We start from the raw sequence: 20,000 nt of genomic DNA on the forward strand, positions 1-20,000 counted from the left end.
AGCTCTACCTCCTTTAGTGGACTTTGCTATCCCAGGAACTACCAAAAGTCCAGCGTTTTGTGACCTTAGGGAGCGTGATGGGTTGTAGCGTGGTAGAAGGCTAGTTAGGTGCGCAGGAGCTAAACCATTTAGGGCCTTATAGGTAAGTAATGATAATTTGTAACTGATTCGGAACTTAATAGGTAGCCAGTGCAGAGACTGTAAAATTGGGGTAATATGATCATATTTTCTTGACCTGGTAAGGACTCTAGCTGCTGCATTTTGGACGACCTGTAGCTTGTTTATTGAAGAAGCAGGACAACCACCTAGAAGTGCATTACAATAGTCCAGTCTAGAGGTCATGAATGCATGAACTAGCTTTTCTGCATCAGAAACAGGTAACATGTTTCGTAGCTTGGCAATGTTTCTAAGATGGAAGAATGCAGTTTTTGTAACATGGGAAATATGATTTTCAAAAGACAAATTGCTGTCTAATATAACACCCAGATTTCTGACTGTAGAGGAAGTAACAGTACATCCGTCTAGTTGCAGATTGTAATCTACAAGATTCTGTGTAGTGTTTTTTGGTCCAATAATTAATATCTCTGTCTTATCCGAATTTAATTGGAGAAAATTATTGGTCATCCAATCTTTTACATTTTTAACACACTCTGTTAGCTTAGATAATTGAGAGGTTTCATCTGGTCTCGTTGAGATATATAGCTGAGTATCATCAGCATAACAGTGGAAGCTAATCCCATATTTTCTAATAATATTACCAAGGGGCAACATGTATATTGAAAATAGAAGGGGACCTAGGACGGATCCTTGTGGCACTCCATATTTTACTGGTGATAAATGAGATGACACCCCATTTAAGTAAACAAAATGGTAGCGATCGGACAGGTAGGATCTAAACCATCTTAGAGCCTGCCCTTGAATACCTGTATAGTTTTGTAATCGATCTATGAGTATGTCATGATCTATGGTGTCGAACGCAGCACTAAGATCAAGTAAGACTAGAAATGAGATGCAGCCTTGATCTGACGCAAGAAGCAGTAATCTAGTCGGTGATCGATCTGAACAAACACTGAAGCACTTGAGATTAATCACATACATGCAACATAAACAGCATTTTATAACTGCACAAAATAACACAACTGGACAGGTGGACTGTTGTGAACGCACTCTTTCCATCACAATGAGCAAAAACACAATGAAGAAAGAAAACAAAGCATGCTCAATGCTGTCTCTCTTTCGACTGGAGGTCATTTTTGTTGTTGATTTCAATTAATACATAAAACCTTTGGATATTATTGAATTTCAGTTGTATTTTGTCATCAGCTAATGAACATATTCATAAAACAATATTTCAAATTGTTTTATCTTCTTTCATTGAAAAGAAACTGAATGTATTTTGACGGAGAAAGCAGTATAAAGAGTCAAATATAAGCTCTCATCATTTTCAGTTGTGATGAAATGTTTCAACTGTTCTCTGCAGCATCTCAAGCTCGCCAATGACCCTCTCAGCCGACGAAACGCCTCGCATTTCCCTCTGGAGCTACCAAAACTCAACGTGGTGGGCCCCACGCCCAGCATCCCTTACCCAGTGTCCAGCTTCCCAGCGCTGACCGCTTCACACCGCGCCTCTCTGCCTGCCATCTCCAAGAAGTGCCACTCTCGTCTGACTAAAGTAGTCACACCTTTACACCAGCTTCAGTCTTTTCATCTGATCTAGGACATCCTGTCTTTGATCTGAATCTCTTTTCTTCTGATTTTAAAGCCCAAAGAAGAGCCTCACCGTGTCAAGAGCTACTACATGCCTCCGCTGGAGCGCCGTCCAGACGAGTGCTGACCACTGAAGACATTCACACCCGCCGTCGTCTGTCTCTGGTTCCAGAGTGGTGGCTTCAACAGACCAAAAACATCAACAGTTAAATGTCACATTACATAATAAAAGTCTTTGGACACAAAGAAACACGCAGTTTTCAAACCAGTACAAGATGATATTTGCATGGGTTTACTGGTTGACCATCCGTCTCAGATCATCTGACCTAACCGCAGTTTATTTGTTTCAGATTGTTGAAAGCAGATTCTATAGAAATGGGTGTAACAAATGTAGAATGTAGGTGTGCTGCTTTCCATTAGACCCTAAGCAGACGAATGAATCTCTAAACGAGACGGATTACAGCAGAGACAGCAAGTGCCATTCCAGCTGCGTACTCCTGGTGTTACTCTACTTTTATATTTGCACAGACTTTCGTGAATATTATGGGATGAAAGTTAAACAGGACCATGAGCAGCACTGGTTTGCTATCGAGAGACATTTCCACAAGTGGACTTCATAGTCCTGAATAAAGGTGTTTTACTGAACACTGCAGATTGCCATGCTTCGACAGCACACTGTAGACGTCTGATGTTTGTGATGCCTTTAAATGTTCTGTTACGCTAGCCGTCACGACTGTATACTGATGCACATTCACCAACACATCTGTAACATGTGGCATCAACTTACCATTAAATTATACCAATCAGTATAAATAAAACATCTTAAATTCATTCCAAAAAGGGTCTTAGCAACAGAAGTGTCAAACATATTTTCAAAGGTTATGAATGTTGGTTTCACCTGTTGACGTACAGTAGAACAAAAATATATAAATTCTCCAAAATAGGACCAAAATGGTTATTCATTTTTTCTGGACCAGCATGAAAAAGCACCAACCCAGTTATTAAATATGTGGTCTAGCTGGTTAAAGTAAACTAGTACAGACAAGGACCATACACACCAGACCAAACATCCATGGACCTTTTTTAATGAAGAACAAAATGTGAAATGGAAAATGTTCACCACATCAATCAAAAATATGACCACTTGCACATCCTGGTCTTTCCTGGTTAGTGTATATTTCATTAACAACGACTGAGAGTCACAAAAAGGCTCTGTTAAATGTTTAATAGTGTCACACAGATTCTACTGATCGACTCTAAACCCAGTCGGCTAGTAGCTTTTCTTAGAAGTACACAGAATAAGTTTAAAAATATGAACTCTGGAAACTCTTTCGTTAGGTTTGTTTTCTTCGTCTGCTGGACTTCCTGAGCTTCACACGCTCTGCAGTCTAACAATAGATTCTCCCATATCAAAATACATCTGGGTGACTTCTGTACAAGAGACAGGAAAACCAAACAAAAAAAAACTGAAACCTGCATATTTAAGATTATTTTAATATTATTAAGTCTATTTTTCTGCTTTAGAAATGTCACTATTTCCTGTAATGATGACAAACGTTCACTAGAGTTACTGATCATTTGCTTTCGCCCCGATAAATCACTGAATTACAATATTATACATATAATACAAAGCAATTTTTATCTGAAACAATATTAAAATAAATGCTCATAGATACAAAGTTTTAATCATAATTCTCCACATTATACCAGTCTGTGAGTCCTCGCACACAAAAATGTAAAGCCATTCTCTTCTAATAAACTATTAAGTGCAAAGAAATTTTCTTTAAAAAACTATGATTGCAGCATCCAGCTTTTCAGATTCAGATTTCAAGACAGAGGATATTAAAGCCAAGTGCATCGAGGCCTTCCCCAAACATCTCTCGCTTTCCTTTCGTCTTTTTTGATCCTTTATGGTAGTGACCAGAAAAACCACCAAAATAAAATCAGTGCAAAGTTTTCAACAGCGGGGATGAAATCTGTTCCTGAAGAAGGAGGGTGAAAATAAGAGCGTGTGGAAAGGATCTGTGCTGAAGCGAGTCTCCTGACGGAGTTCAAACCCACTGCGTTACACGACTGAATGAGCTCACACACCTCGGGAAGCTTGAAGTACACAGGAGGACGCATCTGAGAGTGAAAGCAATAAAACAATTAAATAAATACTCTGAGAACAGAAGAAATGGAAGGAGCCCCGTGGTACAGTCTCTCCACGAGCCTCCGGAACGACAGAAAGCAGGAAAACTGGGAGTTCTGAGGGGAGACGGATGCGGATCTCATAGCAGCAGAAAGAGAGGCTATACTACTGTTCCACTGGGAGAACTGGCTTGATTCTGGGATGACAACAAACCCTGGAAAAGAGAAGAAGAAGAGACATTTGAACAAAGAACTACACAGGAGGAAGCACATCTGACCAAACGTACAGATCACACACACACATGATGAACTAGCTACAGAACGACCGATCCTGGACTCCTTCACTAGCGCTCACAACAATACAAACAGCATTACCAGAAAACAAGCTCTGCTCCAAAGCCTAGTGAACTACACAGGCACCCTTCTTAGGGAGCATCCTCACTCAAATGGACAGTCATTGAACCGGAGAGCACCAACATACGAATACCAAACTCACACGAACAAGAGACTCGACTTCATCATAAAACACTCTCAGAATCAAACGTCTCTCTGAGTGTCTGAGGTTTGAAACAGAAGTCTCTTCTCCTCACCAAACCTGCATTTATTTGATCAGAAATACAGCAGAATGATTTAAAACAGCTGTATTTTCAGCATCATTACTCCAGTGTCACATGATCTTCAGAAATCCTTCTGATATGATGATTTGCACACGAGTGTAGGGTGCATCTACCAACTCTCTGAAAGCATGTGAGAAAATGAGCCAATCAGATTTGTCTGCCCTGTAATGTAGAAAGGGCTAATTATTATAAGTGTTCTACAGCGGATGCAGCGTGACATCACAAATCCCTGACAGTCATGTGGTGTTGTTTACGTCATGTTGATACTAATTTCAAATGATTTTCAACGGTCGTTTGTCGGTGTAATGAGAGACAACGAAGGACGATGGAGATTGATTTGCAGATCCTGCCTCTCCATAGTATAAACAGAGTATGTGTGATCACGCATCTCGAAAGCGGTTGTGTATGATGGTGGACGTCTCAACACTGTGAGGTCTATAAACCATCATCTATCGGCTCAACCCTACAGTGGATTATTTTATCTTCAGTGGAAATCCCAGAAGTGCGCAGTAACTCATTATCATTTAAAGAGACATACACCCAAACGGACTTGTGTGAGCAGAGCTGTTTTTGACAAGGCAAAAGTGTTCTTAGGCAAAATATGTTACAGAAATTAAATGAAGACCCTAATAAATCATGCCAACTTGTGGAAAATCTTTAAAAAACATGAGAAAGATTACGGTTTAAATCTTTTGGCTAGCGGTGTATTCCTGGCCCTGTGGATCCAGAGCGCTGCACGTTTCTCTTCATCATCATCAGGCCTTGAGCCGAAGCGAGAGACGAGCAGCGTTGTGGATCTACAGGACCTGATGGAGAAACTCGACTGACTGTGAATGTGTGGAGGAAGTCGGCCGCTCTCAGAAAGTAGAAAGGAACTCACCACTTTGCCGGGTCTCGCCCACGTGCAAATAAAGCCCTCCTGACACGCGGTGACTAAACAGTCCTCTAGAAAGATGAGCACGGTGAGTCTCTCGTGTGCGATCTTTTTACAGATGAGCGGCTCGAGCAGCGGCACGTCCTGCATGCGCGGACACAGCGGCGTGCCCAGAGTCTTGGCGGGGTCTGTTTTGGTTTTGGTCAGCAGGTTGAGCTTGTCGCTGCTCTTGCTGCTGATGTGGCCCATGCTGTGGTTGCGCTTGTGGTCTTTGTCGGGGTGCCGCTCTTTGCGGTCGTGCAGCGAGAGCGTGGCGAACTTGCTGACTCCGGCGGCGATGGGGTTGTCCGAGGCGGCGCTCTTGCTGTTAGCGGCGGAGTGCGGGAGACTGTTGGAGCGCGGCAGCGGAGCGGGGAGTGTATTCCCCGGCACACTTGAGCCGCTGCTGCTGCCGTTGGTGCTGGGGTTGATGGAGCCAGTGATGATGGTGCCGCTGCCTCCACTTCCTGTGGCCGGTGGGCCGCTGGCGTTCATCACATTAGTGTGCGTCCGTGTCCGGGACAGAGGGAGGTGTGGGAACAGGATGTCCTCCGTCAGGTCCCACAGGCACAGCTGAGTGTCCTGCCCCACCGAGCCGAAGCGGTAGGTCACGCTGACCGGTCGGCTGTCCGTGGAGTTGCGCTTGGACAGACGTGACTGTGTGCTGTTGGCCCGATCTCGGCCGAAGTGGATTTGATCCTGGAAGTCCTCGTCGCTGCCGCTGAACTCCATGGGCTCGCTCTCCTCCACGCTGGTGGTGTAGTGGTCAAACGCCACCACGCTCACCCAGGACTTGTGTCCGTGTCCGCGAGCGATCACCCGGCAGTCTGAGAAGCACCAGACGGTCACCAGGTCGTCCTCTCCGCCGGCCACGATGTACTTCCCGTCAGGGCTCCAGCAGACGCACAGCAGGCCTCCGAAGTAGCTCTTCATGGTGCCGTGCAGCTCCACCGCGTCGAAGTTGAAGACCCGCAGGAAACCGTCCTGACTCACGCAGGCCAGGAACTTCCCGTCGGGAGAGAAGGAGAACTCGTTCAGCGCGCCCTCGCCCACCGTCCACTTGAGCAGAGGGTTGCGCGTGGACTTGCTCTTGCAGGTGTGAACGCTGTAGTTCTCGCCCTGCTTCAGCAGCTGGTAGTGAGGCGCCGTGGTGCCGCAGGTGTGCTCCACGTTATACAGGTACATGCTCCCGCTGGAGTGAGCCACGAGGAACAGGCTCTCGGAGCCCGGGACCCACTTCACACACGTGACCCGGGATTTATCTATGAGTCTCTGAGCGGTGCAGGAGAAGAGACAAGACAGAGAGGACATGAGGTTAGTCAGAGCGGTTGATTATCATCAATGCGTAACAGTAAACGCTGTGAGTGCTTTCAGAGGTGGATGCTGCTATTTGGGAACGCAGTCGTTTAAGACAATTCTACAGAAATACTTTGACCCCAGACTTTATTCAGGCTTTTGATTTCAGAAGCTGTGAAGGAGATCGGAGCTGTTAGTCTAGTTCTCCCGTCTCATAGCACACACTCACATGACTCTATCAGTTCGCATGAACCAATTTATTCGGCGCTTTCATCACGGTTCATACACATTTTTAAACTAGTTTAAAGCCGGAAGAAACAGTGCTGACACTCACTTCTTCATTGAAGAGTTTGCTGGTCTCCTTCTTGATGGGGTCGATGAGCTGCACCTGTCCAGCGGAGAAGCCCACCAGCAGAGACACGCTCTCCGCCGTCGCCGTCAGGTGATTGAAGTCGTGGCACGTGGGCTGCGTTCCCTTGTAGATCCTCTTGTCTATGGGCTTACTCAGATCAGCAGCCTACAGCCCAACACACACACACACACACAGAGAGAGAGAGAGACTGAACACCTGCAGAACAACCTGATACACACACACAAACTCACACACACGTTTGTTTCTGTGTAAAGTGTGTTCATCCCATAGGTGTAATGGTTTTTATACTGTACAAACTGTATATTCTATGGCCCTACACCAACCCTACACCTAACCCTAACCCTCACAGGAAACTTTGTGCATTTTTACTTTCTCAAAAAAACTCATTCTGTATGATTTATAAGCATTTTGAGAAACGCTATCTTTCTATCACGAACACACACTCACACATTCTCTCATGCACTCTCTCTCACACAGTCACTCACAGTTTCACTCGTACACACACTCTCACACGCTCACTCTCACACATTCACTCACACACGTGCTCACTCGCACTCACATTCTCTCATGCACTCTCTCACACACTCTCGCTCACACACTCGCTCTCACACACACACACATTCACATTCTCTCTATCACGCTCTCACACACACGCTCACTCACGCAGACGCTCACTCTTATGCACATACGCGTGCTCTCTCACGCACACACATTCTCACGTGCGCACACACACATTCTCTCACGCACTCACTGGCACACGCTCACTCTCACACAGGCACTCACAGTTTCACTCTCACACACACAATCACTCACTCACACACTCTCTCTCACACGCACACTCTCACACATTCTCTCATGCACTCTCTCACACACAATCTCTCGCTCACTCTCATGCACACGCTCACTCACACACATTCACTCACACACACGTGCTCACTCACAAGCACTCTCACATTCTCTCATGCACTCTCTCACACACAATCTCTCGCTCACTCTCATGCACACGCTCACTTACACACACGTGCTCACTCACAAGCACTCTCACATTCTCTCATGCACTCTCTCACACACGCTCACTCACGCACTCTCACACATTCTCTCATGCACTCTCTCACACACAATCTCTCGCTCACTCTCATGCACACGCTCACTCACACACATTCACTCACACACACGTGCTCACTCACAAGCACTCTCACATTCTCTCATGCACTCTCACACACGCTCACTCACGCACTCTCACACATTCTCTCATGCACTCTCTCACACACAATCTCTCGCTCACTCTCATGCACACGCTCTCTCTCACATGCTCACTCACACACATTCACTCACACACACGTGCTCACTCACAAGCACTCTCACATTCACTCACGCACATTCTCTATCACGCTCTCTCACACACGCTCACACACGCAGACGCTCACTCTCATGCACATACGCGCACTCTCTCATGTGCACACTCACACATTACTCACGCATACTCTCTCACACTCTCCCACAGGGACTCAGTTTCACTCTCTCTCTCACACACACACACACACAATCACTCACACACACACACATGCGCTCTCACACATTCTCATGCACATTCTCACACTCAATCTCTCGCTCACTCGTACACACGCACTCAGTTTCACTCACACACACACACACAAGCACATTCTCACTGACAAAAACTCACAAACACTCTCACTCACAAACACACACACTCTCTCTCTCTCTGTCTCACACACACAACACAAACAACAGGCGCAGGGAATTTGTCTGTTTTATTGAGTGTGTTCATTTCATGATGTACTGCACCAAACCACTGGGTTGATGTAAGACAAAACGTTACATCCGCAGTACAGCGCTGGACACACACACACACACACAGAGAGAGAGAGAGAGAGAGAGAGATGAACAGACTCCGAGAGACTCTGCTCCCACTGCATTCTGGGAGAGAGCGAAACAGAGCTGCACTTCCTCACCCAATGCCCCTAATACCAAACCATCAGAAACCACTACTATACCAAAAAAAAAAAAACTATTTCCCCATTTTAATAATTGCACCCTAACTGAAAAACTCACCTTCATTCTTGGTGAAAAATCTGAATGTGCAAATATAGCGGCAAGATTTATATTAGCCTGCCAACTCCTGAGACACAGCCAAGACACAACATCCAGAGAATACACTCACACCAAACCAAACAATACTCATGACTGTAAATAATGCTGAATCCAGTTATTAGTTAAATAAATGAATAAATAATCTGTTACATAACTCATAACTATATGTATCCATGTGTTTTAATATCGTTCTTCTAACATTACTTGTTCAAATGTTATTTTAATTGCTACATTGTTCCAAATTACACTGTTGTATATGTTCTCTTTTCATATGTATGCTTTGGCAATGCAAAATTTACTTTTGTCATGCCAGTAAAGCTAACTTAATTGAATTAAATTGAATTGAGAGAGAGAGACAGAGAGAGAGAGACAGAGAGAGAGAACACACACACACACACAGAGAGAGAGAGAGAGAGAGAAAGAGACAGAGAGAGAGAACACACACAGAGAGAGAGAGAGAGAGAGAGAGAGAGAGAGAGAGAGAGAGGGAGAGAGAGAGAGAGAGAGAGAATCACACACACGCGCGCACAGAAATAAACAAACGTCTCTCTTTGATCTGCGCGACAGGTGTGAGAGAACGCTCGAGTGCGTGCGCGTGCGTGTGACATTCACGTCGCGTCACCCTTGATGTGAAATAACAGCTATTTGACGAAAGCGCAGATAAACACGCGTCGCGCTCACCTTCCTGACGCCTTTATAGATGTAGAAGTAGAGCTCCCGGCCCACATTGAAGCAGATGCGCTCGCCGTTCCCGGACTGATCGTTGACGTTGACGAACGAGACTCTGACGGGGTTCGATCCCTGAGAGTTGAAGGGCACTCGGTTGGGTCTGCTGTACTCTGAGTGCGTGAGGAGTTTATACGCGCCTTCCCGCGTGCTGAACTGACTCTTGATCTCGTTCATCTCCTTCCCTCCTCCCTCCGCCGCCATCTTTGACATTTACATTCATCCTTCCGCAGCCGGATCTGACGCGCCGCGCATGCGCACTACACACCGACGCGCCGCGATCAGACGCGCTCCGCAGATTGTGTCGCGTGTGACTGGCTTTGGATGAGCTGTACTTTTTTAAATTGTGTTTTGTCTCTTACTATTACATCTACAATTAAGTCGATTTTTTTTATTGCGTGATTAAAATAAATAAACGCATTAGCATTAGTGAGAGTACATGCGCATTTACACACACATACATGCAATTCAAAATAAATAAAAATAACATTGTCATTCATCAAATATTAAAGTATTTACGAAATATACATAAATAAATAACTCTAAATACAAACTAATTATTTTATTATCCCATCCGTCCTCACACATATTAACCGTTTTGTTTCTTCTACCAATTACTGTGTGAAAAGTATTAGTATAATTGACGTCCAAACCAAGATTTCTGATGATTCAATGATCTCCCGTATAAAAGACCATCTGATATTTAAGAATATTTCGAGAATCTCGTTGTTTATCGTGTAATAGGTTTCCAATCTGAAGAAAAGGCCTCGACTGAAGCCTGCACGTGCACGCGCACGCACACACACACACACACACACACACTATAACATGGCACGATTGGCTGTGATATAAAAGCAGAGTAAATTGAGTGAGATGGCGATGAGATTTACTCAGTGATTGGGGATGGAAGAACTGATCAAAAGTCAGTCAGACGTTGTTGGTAGACTGGCATTCAAATACATGGTAAGAGTTTCCCCTTTCATTGTTTCTCTGTCTGTTATGAGTGTGTTTAATGCATCTGTGGTGTTCTGTCAGGAGATGTGTAAAGTAGACTCCAGCTCAGACTCAGAGTCCGAGTCAAACCCGAGATGGTCTGATGTCAGCAGCAAGGTATTTCTGATGAAGATCATCCTCTAACATTCAGATTCCTTCTATCATTATAAAGCAGAAGATCTCTGTACTCTTGTGTCAGGGCTGTGAGAGCAGTGCTCCAGAAGCTCCTCAGAAACTCCAGCGCTTCACTGGACATCACTACCAGCAGGTAAACCAACACCTGCTTCAGCTGCACACCACGTCTCTCAGTGACCAGTCATCTTTGGAAACCGCTTTTTTTGGTGTGTTTCCTGAAGTTCTGACACATTTTCAGAGCCTGGATCCTTACGATGGAAGTTCTGAAGACTCTGGTTCTTCTGCTGAAGGGTCAAAGAAGCAAAGGCCCGGCGGGATCCGGGTGAAAGAGACGAGCCGTAGATCTGCTCCTGGAGAAGTGAGGTCGAGGTCAGATGCTGCAGATGTTCAGATGCGGTCATCCAGTGACTCGGAGCAGGAGACGCCGGGCCAGAGCTTCTGCTCTTCCTGTAAGACCCTGACGAGTGTGAAAGCAGACCTGTCTGACTCTGGCTTCAACACCAGATCCTCCCTGAACTCTCCTGCGGTGGCCTCCACCAGAGACACCGGGTCTCCAGACAGTCCTGCTCTCCAGGCAGCGTTCTCCAAGAGGAAGTTCTTCCCTCCGCCGGGCGATGTGGACGACGGGATGCAGAGGAAGAGGCAGTGCATCAGTGATATGGAGCTGGAGAGCGTGGCTTTCTGAGGTCACCACACAACATTGACTACAGATTCACCGCATGTGTGGCTTTGTTTAGTCGTTTGGATATAGAGACCCTAATAAGAGGGAAAGAGGTTTGTTAAAACCCATTTGAGAAGAGTTCTTCATTCCCGACTTCAGGTGCAACACAATAAATCAAGACTAATAAACCTAAACTTTATTCATGAGTTCTGAGTAAAATGCTCTCAAGTTTCATCTGTTTTTCTTTATGAACAGCGAGTGGCCATCTATATAACTACAGACTAAAGTAATATAGAACTATGTTTCTGCCAGGAAGCTGATGTAATGATGAATAATGACTGCAGAACACAGATATTAGTTTCTCTTCTCATAAAGATGAATGTAGTGGTCAGATTTATTTTATTTGGATCCAAAGAGAGAAGAACATTTGAAGAACTCCTGTTCCATGTTAATGTTTGTAGACCATGTTCATATAGATTTTTTCATTTGAATGCTTGTTTCATAAACCTTTTCAATATCATGACCCAGTCTGCAGAAGCAAATCTGGACGTTGAGTGTATGTGCAGTTCTTAATTGCGCACAGCATGATGGGGTGAAAATAAAGTCTGCGTTTCTCTGGACTGTGTGGTGTGTAAGAGGAAGCCAAACATCAGACAGAGCTTCATCTGAACCTATAATCACAGCCAGAATCAGATCTGGAGCTCTGAGAGGTTCTGGAAGTGTTAGTCCTGATGAGGACACGAGGTGGCGCTGCAGAACCAGCACAACTGATCTGATCTGATCAGGAACCTGTGCTCGTTCTTTCTTGAACTCCTGTTTAAATGAAAAACTCTGGAGACGCTTTTTTTTCCAGACATGGTAGATTTATTATTTGACATGCACGTCCTACAGGCTCGAATTAACTGACATGCAGACACAAAACACAGTCCAAATGAGCTTTATTGGAAACCACCAATCATGCAATACTTGAATCAACTTCCATTTTTCCATCTAAAACACACACAATCCCATCTGTTCCATTAAAACATCTGCCTCAGAAACTCCAACACAATCCATCGTCCAACATTCGTCTGACTCTCTAAACACATGACACGCTCCGCTGTGATCCACCTAGACACACACACACACACACACACACAGAGGAATGACTAGTAGAGGTGAGGGACTGGTCAACCAGCATCTAGTCGGTGCACAGGATGGCCACTCCGCGCTCGTAGAAGTGATGCGGGTCTTCCTTGGTGGCGATGTCGAAGTCGACGGTGAAGATGAGTTCGGAGCGAGTGAAGTTGAGATACACGGGCAGCGTGACCTGCAGACGGGAGCACAGAGAGAGAAACACTGTGAATCAGGAAGGAAGCAGAAGATCAGAGCAGTGTTAGGTGTTCCTCGTGACTGACCATGTTCCTCTTCTCGCTGTTGATCTGCTTCATCCAGTGCAGCTGCGTCAGCGGCAGTTCAGTCGAGATACTGTTGGACAGAGAGAGCTTGTTGTTGGAGCAGGTGGCCCCCTGCAGCTTCAGACCTGTGGAGACGGACAGAGCGCTGAGACACACACACACACACACGTCTCTCTCTCACACACACACACACTCGTCTCTCACACACACACACACACACACACACACACACACACACACACTCGTCTCTCACACACACACACACACACACACTCGTCTCTCACACACACACACACACACACACACACTCGTCTCTCACACACACACACACACACACACACTCGTCTCTCACACACACACACACACACACGTCTCTCTCTCACACACACACACACACACACTCGTCTCTCTCACACACACACACACGTCTCTCTCTCACACACACACACACACACACACACACACACTCGTCTCTCACACACACACACACACACACACGTCTCTCACACACACACACACACACACACTCGTCTCTCTCTCACACACACACTCGTCTCTCTCTCACACACACACACACACACACTCGTCTCTCTCACACACACACACACACACTCGTCTCTCTCTCACACACTCGTCTCTCTCTCACACACACACACGTCTCTCACACACACACACACTCGTCTCTCTCTCACACACGTCTCTCTCTCACACACACACACACTCGTCTCTCACACACACACACACTCGTCTCTCTCACACACACACACACACACACACACTCGTCTCTCTCTCACACACTCGTCTCTCTCTCACACACACACACACACATCTCTCACACACACACACACACTCGTCTCTCAAACACACACACACTCGTCTCTCTCTCACACTCGTCTCTCTCTCACACACACACACACTCGTCTCTCTCTCACACACACACTCGTCTCTCTCTCACACACACTCACACTAGTCTCTCACACACACACACACACACACACACACACTCGTCTCTCTCTCACACACACACTCGTCTCTCTCACACACACACACAAACTCGTCTCTCTCACACACTCACTCACACACACACACACGCACTCGTCTCTCTCTCACACACACACTCGTCTCTCTCTCACACACACACTCGTCTCTTTCTCACACACACACACACACACACACTCGTCTCTCTCTCACACACTCACACACACGCACTCGTCTCTCTCTCACACACTCACACTCGTCTCTCTCTCACACACACTCACACTCGTCTCTCTCTCACACACACACTCGTCTCTCTCTCACACACTCACACTCGTCTCTCTCTCTCACACACACACACACTCGTCTCGCTCACCCTTGATGCCGAAGCTGCAGGCGTCCAGCGCTGCTCCCTGTGCAGACGTCACGTTCACCTCCAGACACAGCTCCTCCAGAGACCAGCTGTTCACCTGAGCCACGTACTGACGTGTGGCCGTGATGTAGGCCTCGGGTACGAACAGACCGCCCAGGTTCACATGGATGTTCTGCAGGAGAACCAGAGCCAGTTAAAACACACGACAGCTGGAGACGAGTTTGACAGCACTTCATCTAATCCAGAGCGAGTCAGAGCAGCTTCACAGTGATGAGAAGGAAAACCACACAGCGCTTTCATAATAAAGCAGTGACCCCCGTGAAGCTGTGGTTTACACTGATTTATAACCGCTAAGGGGTGTTGTTGATATGACTAAAACACCTTTAGCGTTGTATATCACTGAACCACGGCTTCACCAGGCTTACTGCTTTTATAAAACTTATTTCATATACATTTCACAGAATAAAACGGCACAAATAAAGTGTGATATTAATAAAAACAGTATTCTTCCACCAAACAATGTAGCTCCTCAGAAACAGCTGTGGTTCCAACAGAGTGGTTGCCGAGCAACACACAAACAAACAAAGCTGTATTGTTACTTTGTAGAGTTTACAACAGCTTTGATCGCGGCTCAGCCAATCAGAATCAAGGACTGGAACTATCTGTTTTATCAATCATGTTTCAATTGTGATTTCTGCTTCTCTTGATTTATTAAGTGTTAATTGTCTGCAATGTTTGCCTAGAGAAATAAAGGTGACGTCAGTAACAAGCTTTCCGGGTGTCATGAGGTTAATCCTCTATTCAGAGCTTCCCTCTGAAACTGAAACATTTCCAGCACAGTGCTTTACTTGACCTTCCCAACCTGGCAACCATTCACACACTCTGTATGATCTGGAAAATCAGCCAAACGTGTTAAGCTCGAGTTAAGCGATCTCTATTGAGACACTCTGAAATAGAAATGATGCTGTGATCAGTGTGTGTGCAGCAGGTGTGGATGAGTGTTTCTGAGGAGGACACCTTCAGCTCTTTAGCGCCTCCGCTGGCCGCTGCCTGAGAGATCTGCTGCAGCTGCTTGATCCTCTCGCTGAAGTCTGCCACCCACTGGATGACGGTCAGAACTGCGGGGACGGTGTAGCGGCTCCAGCTGCGCGGCAGGATTCCTGCGGAGCACAGGACAGAGCGTCAGTGACCCGGTGCACACACATCTGAAGGGTCAGAGGTCACTCCGCTTACTCACCCTTGACCAGGTCGTTGATGAGTGTGCGCAGGACGTTGGTCTGCTTCTTCTTGCCCTCGCACACATGCACCACATCGGTGAGATCCTGACGCACGTCCTGCAGCATCTGTGAGCCCATCTTCACCTCGCGCTCAAAGAAGCGGAACAGAGGATCCTGGGAAGAACAGACATCAACAAAACACAGAGCGGTCCATCAGACACAGGAGTAAAGCACCATCAGAACATGAACTGTAACCGTGTCTGTGTCTCTGAAGCATGAATGAACGGATCCAGGGTCTTGACTCGTACCTTGATGTTCTCCACGGTGCGTTTGAGCGGGTTCACAGACTCCGGGATCAGCTGAAGCCAGTTGCGTGCCGTGGTGTGAAGCGTCCTCATCCAGGCCGGCTGTGCGTCAGACGACGACGTGCTGCGCTGCTTCTTCTCCGTCTCGTACGCCAGATCATCCTCATCCTCAAACATCTGCATTTTCAGCAGCTTCCCCATCATGTCAATGCCTGAGCGGCCACGGGGACAGGAAGTGAGGGACGGGAGGGAGACGCACACAGGAAGTGAAGGAGGGAGATCAAATTAACAGCTGGACAAACTTGAGTGTTCAGGCACTGTGTTAATAATGAGTGACTGGAAGACTTGCCACGGTCTGATCAGGAAAACATTCTGAATGAAGCCGCACAGAATGGACTTAAGTTACATTCAGTCACCTGATGAACAGTTTCAGTGGTGGACAATTTAATCTGATGCTACTTAATTTAAGTTCATTTATAGTTAAAATGTCCAATTCAAATCAAGTGGCCTTGTGTTGACCCCAGAGCACCTAACGTTCAGTGGACTGAAGTAAAGTGAAAGCCGTGCACCGTGGCAAGCCCAGATTCACTGAGGGTGACATGCGTTTGAGAAGAACTGAACTGAGAGGAGAAAACAGCAGCAGAAAGCCAGAGACATGATGGCAGTGAAATACAGCTACTGGAGGCTGAGGACAGAAGACACCCGCTCCGCTGCGTACAGAGCTAACGACTCGAGCACACGCAGCCGAGGAGGTGTGTTCTGACAGAAACTCAGAGAACCGAAGGATGAAAGCCTGCGGAAAATGACAGAATGACCTCGAGACAGAGACCGAGAGAGAGATGAAGACGAGAGGGGTCAGAGTTCAGGAGTAAACACGTCCTCATGACAGTCCCACAGACGCTCGTACCCTGAGTCGTGAGCAGGACCTTCTCCGCGTTACTCGGCAAACCCAGCCACGATGGAGTCTGTGTGTCCGGCAGCATCTCCACCCAGTGGACGAACTCCTCACGCCTGCCACACACACACACACACACACACACACACACACACGTCTCACAAACACTGCCTCGTGTGCTTTATCCAGAACACAGCGCTTCAGCTTCAGTCTAAACAGAACCTAATGGATCTAAATTCACCAGTTATGAGACTATTCTTCCAGCTGTAAGTTACGACAGAACACACAGAAACATGATTAAACTGAAAGGTTTGTTCTGACCGGATCCCGTCGGGCATCTTGATGTCCTTGTGTCCGTCCACTTTGAGCGCCAGCTTGAACTCGCTGTCGAAGCTGCTGGTGGTGAAGAGACGCTCCAGGAAGGTGTTGAGCAGCCGCTGGTCGAACTCGTTGTCGATGCGACCGCCGTAGATGGACTGAGCCATCAGGGTCCTCAGCGCCGCCCACGGGATCTTATCTGGAGAGATGTTCTGCCGGCCCTGCGGAGAACCACAGACGCTCAGAGCCTCGCACACACACACGCGCACACACACACACAGGAGATGAGGAGCGGCTCGAACCTTCGCCGTGTCGTCCAGCCAGGTGTCCACCGTGTCGCAGGCCGAGCGCAGATCCGACTCTCCGAACTCGTACTTCTTGGACCATCCGAGCGGAGCGTAACGCAGGCGCTCCTGGATGACGGCGTGGAACCAGGCCAGCAGGAAGTACAAGCGCGCTCTTTCGTTTGGAGACTGAGAGAGCACAGACGACAGGCGTGAGGTCACACAGATCCAGTAAACATGTGATGGAGTGCAGTGGAGATTCGTCTGGAGCTCACCTTACACATGCGTGCCACAGGAATACTGCTGAACGTGCGCAGCATATTAGCCTTCATCCCCGGAGGAGGCTCGAACACAAAGATGCGTCCGGCACGCAGCAGGTTCACAGGGACCTGAGGGAGACACGCTCAACATCAGACCACACACTCCTCACCACAGCACACAGTGAGCACAGGAAGTGATGCGTGACCTTGGGGTTGATCTCCATGGTGAGGAAGAGGCGGAAGCTTGCGTGCGGCTGCATGGAGTGAAGCTTCTTCTCCAGCTGCATCAGCCAACCGGGAGCCAGATGAACGTTCTCCAGCATCACCCACCTGACACACAAACACACGTCAGGTCACCTGACCAATCAGGAGTGTGCGGTCAGCTGCTCTCCTCTCACCTGCCGGACTTCACCGCTGTGTTGATGTCTCGGTCTGCTTTATTGAAGCCTTCAGCAGAACCTGAAGATGGAGCACGTGTGTGTTACTTCACTACAGCTCACACATATATTATGCCAACAACAACTTATTTTGGAGGAGATTAATCATTGCCCAGCACTGACAGTAATGCATGCGTTGTCACATGGGCTGCACTTGGTTATTAGTTTTTTATTAACAAAAAAACAAGTCATTTTTTTTGCAACTGTAAAAGTCCTTTTACACCAAAAGTGAGATGAATAATCCTCAGGCTAAAGAGAGAGCCCCTTCATTCACACAGGATCAGTGAATAAATAGGAATCTTATTTGAAAAAGTAGCTCTGAACTTGAAAGGAATGCATTGCTTTACTAATAAACCGAAAAAGTAACTTCCCAACACTGTTATGTACGTACCGATGGAAATGGAGGTGATGTGTTTGTTCTGCTCGGCTGCGAGATCCCGCACCAGACCGCTGGCATCGTATCCGGGCACAGAGCACATCAGCACCGGCGTCCCCGGCTTCACCTGCACACACACACACACACACACACAGCGTCAGCGCACCACACACAGCGTCAGAACACCACACACACACACACACACACACACACACACAGCGTCAGAACACCACACACAGCGTCAGAACACCACACACACACACACACACACACACACAGCGTCAGAACACCACACACACACACACACACACACACACACACAGCGTCAGAACACCACACACACACACACACACACACACAGCGTCAGAACACCACACACACACACACACACACACACAGCGTCAGAACACCACACACACACACACACACACACACACACACAGCGTCAGAACACCACACACAGCGTCAGAACACCACACACACACACACACACAGCGTCAGAACACCACACACACACACACACACACACACACACACAGCGTCAGAACACCACACACACACACACACACACACACAGCGTCAGAACACCACACACAGCGTCAACACACCACACACGCACCACACACACACACACGCGTCCTCACCTCACTGTCCACGACGTTGGCCAGGTCCAGCGGCTGCTCCATGATGGCCATGAAGTTTTCTCCCATGACTTTAGACACAAAGATGTGTGTCATGGCCAGCAGACGGTCGGGTCTGAACGCCTGGATCAGCAGCAGCTGGTGGACGGCTTGACCGATCGGAGCTGAGGACAGACAGACAAACACGAGTCAGTCCTGCAGTCTGTCACCAGGAGCTGCGTGTGGAAGTGTGTCGGACTCACTGGACGTCTTCTCTTCGGTCCACAGGTACGGCACTGACAGCTCCGGCGAGTTGCTCTCGATCCACATGAAGAATTGCTGGAGGACAGAAAGGCATTGTACATTCAGACGCTCTGTGGTGAAGAGCAGACGTGTACAGGACAGAGAGACTGAGAGACGCTCACCTCGTCCGCCTGCACCTTCTCCACCAGCTCTTTAAACGCAGGCAGGCGGCTGAGGCGCACCATGTCCTCGGACTGCTCGCTGCTCAAACCCTTCACCTTCGGCACGCTCGTCCCACTCAACACGATCTCTTTCCCCCGCAGGAAGTGCTGGAACTCTGCATCGAAGGACGGCTCGCTGAGAAACACGAGGAAACATCAAGAGTCTGAGCTCTAACAATGTGTGTGTGTGTGTGTGTGTGTGTGTGTGTGTACACCGCGTCAGCAGTCGACCACAGGCCACGAGCCGCACACACAGACATCTGATTCAGACGCACTGCATGTCAAGGTCATGTCAAACTAGTCACACAACTAATGAAGGACCTGGAGGATATTACAGAACATGACTTTTTCTCCTCATTGATGCTGTGCATGGACAAACATCGTGACATAATACTTTAAAACAGAAAGAAGCAGCT

General features: G+C 47.4%; 4 protein-coding genes across 6 annotated transcripts in view; 2 read left to right on the forward strand and 2 right to left on the reverse strand.

Annotated features, from left to right (window-relative positions):
- The window catches only part of LOC132144894 (MAPK/MAK/MRK overlapping kinase-like), a 9,973-nt gene extending 7,621 nt beyond the window's left edge, over window positions 1–2,352 (forward strand). For both annotated transcript variants that reach the window (XM_059555447.1, XM_059555448.1), the window contains exons 11-12: window positions 1,481–1,672; window positions 1,763–2,352. In XM_059555447.1, coding sequence (XP_059411430.1) covers window positions 1,481–1,672; window positions 1,763–1,834 — 264 coding nt within the window. In that variant the 3' untranslated portion in view covers window positions 1,835–2,352. The remainder of the gene's footprint in view (window positions 1–1,480; window positions 1,673–1,762) is intronic.
- A 424-nt stretch (window positions 2,353–2,776) lies between these two features.
- LOC132144900 (WD repeat-containing protein 20) lies at window positions 2,777–10,143 on the reverse strand. Its single transcript, XM_059555460.1, has 4 exons — window positions 9,830–10,143; window positions 6,998–7,180; window positions 5,335–6,639; window positions 2,777–4,052 (listed from the first exon to the last, which is right to left on the reverse strand). The coding sequence occupies exons 1-4, from the start codon at window positions 10,085–10,087 to the stop codon at window positions 3,999–4,001; spliced, it is 1,800 nt and encodes a 599-aa protein (XP_059411443.1). The 5' UTR covers window positions 10,088–10,143; the 3' UTR covers window positions 2,777–3,998.
- Window positions 10,144–10,423: 280 nt separating this feature from the next.
- LOC132144901 (uncharacterized) lies at window positions 10,424–11,869 on the forward strand. Of its 2 annotated transcripts, none has more exons than XM_059555462.1 (4): window positions 10,424–10,837; window positions 10,913–10,984; window positions 11,067–11,135; window positions 11,241–11,869. In XM_059555462.1, exons 1-4 carry the CDS (start codon window positions 10,778–10,780, stop codon window positions 11,685–11,687), a joined length of 648 nt encoding a protein of 215 aa, XP_059411445.1. In that variant the 5' UTR covers window positions 10,424–10,777; the 3' UTR covers window positions 11,688–11,869. The 2 variants fall into 2 exon arrangements, with proteins under 2 accessions (XP_059411445.1, XP_059411444.1); XM_059555461.1 differs by having other exon boundaries at window positions 10,428–10,837; window positions 10,910–10,984.
- Window positions 11,870–12,504: 635 nt separating this feature from the next.
- The window catches only part of LOC132144903 (cytoplasmic dynein 1 heavy chain 1), a 48,586-nt gene continuing 41,090 nt past the window's right edge, over window positions 12,505–20,000 (reverse strand). Inside the window, exons 63-78 of the mRNA XM_059555463.1 lie at window positions 19,546–19,720; window positions 19,384–19,459; window positions 19,145–19,305; window positions 18,516–18,627; window positions 18,086–18,146; window positions 17,894–18,017; window positions 17,703–17,816; window positions 17,446–17,616; window positions 17,147–17,364; window positions 16,838–16,941; window positions 15,934–16,142; window positions 15,646–15,799; window positions 15,426–15,568; window positions 14,412–14,580; window positions 13,061–13,185; window positions 12,505–12,972 (exon numbers count right to left, since the gene is read on the reverse strand). Of these exons, the coding sequence (XP_059411446.1) occupies window positions 12,844–12,972; window positions 13,061–13,185; window positions 14,412–14,580; window positions 15,426–15,568; window positions 15,646–15,799; window positions 15,934–16,142; window positions 16,838–16,941; window positions 17,147–17,364; window positions 17,446–17,616; window positions 17,703–17,816; window positions 17,894–18,017; window positions 18,086–18,146; window positions 18,516–18,627; window positions 19,145–19,305; window positions 19,384–19,459; window positions 19,546–19,720 (2,245 nt within the window). The 3' untranslated portion in view covers window positions 12,505–12,843. The remainder of the gene's footprint in view (window positions 12,973–13,060; window positions 13,186–14,411; window positions 14,581–15,425; window positions 15,569–15,645; window positions 15,800–15,933; window positions 16,143–16,837; window positions 16,942–17,146; window positions 17,365–17,445; window positions 17,617–17,702; window positions 17,817–17,893; window positions 18,018–18,085; window positions 18,147–18,515; window positions 18,628–19,144; window positions 19,306–19,383; window positions 19,460–19,545; window positions 19,721–20,000) is intronic.

The sequence above is a fragment of the Carassius carassius genome, chromosome 8 (genome assembly GCF_963082965.1).
Source record: "Carassius carassius chromosome 8, fCarCar2.1, whole genome shotgun sequence".
NCBI lineage: Eukaryota > Metazoa > Chordata > Actinopteri > Cypriniformes > Cyprinidae > Carassius > Carassius carassius.

Bases quoted from the DNA above. Each gene is read 5' to 3' on its own strand.
- LOC132144901 (XM_059555461.1), top strand. From the start codon at position 10,778: ATGGAAGAACTGATCAAAAGTCAGTCAGACGTTGTTGGTAGACTGGCA. The intron at 10,838-10,909 runs GTAAGAGTTTCC...GTGTTCTGTCAG, and splicing joins GACTGGCATTCAAATACATG to GAGATGTGTAAAGTAGACTC. The intron at 11,136-11,240 runs GTAAACCAACAC...ACACATTTTCAG, and splicing joins CTGGACATCACTACCAGCAG to AGCCTGGATCCTTACGATGG.
- LOC132144900 (XM_059555460.1), bottom strand. From the start codon at position 10,087: ATGTCAAAGATGGCGGCGGAGGGAGGAGGGAAGGAGATGAACGAGATC. The intron at 6,640-6,997 runs GTGAGTGTCAGC...TGCACCGCTCAG, and splicing joins GCAAACTCTTCAATGAAGAA to AGACTCATAGATAAATCCCG. The intron at 4,053-5,334 runs GTGAGTTCCTTT...TCTCTTTTCCAG, and splicing joins GGGCGAGACCCGGCAAAGTG to GGTTTGTTGTCATCCCAGAA.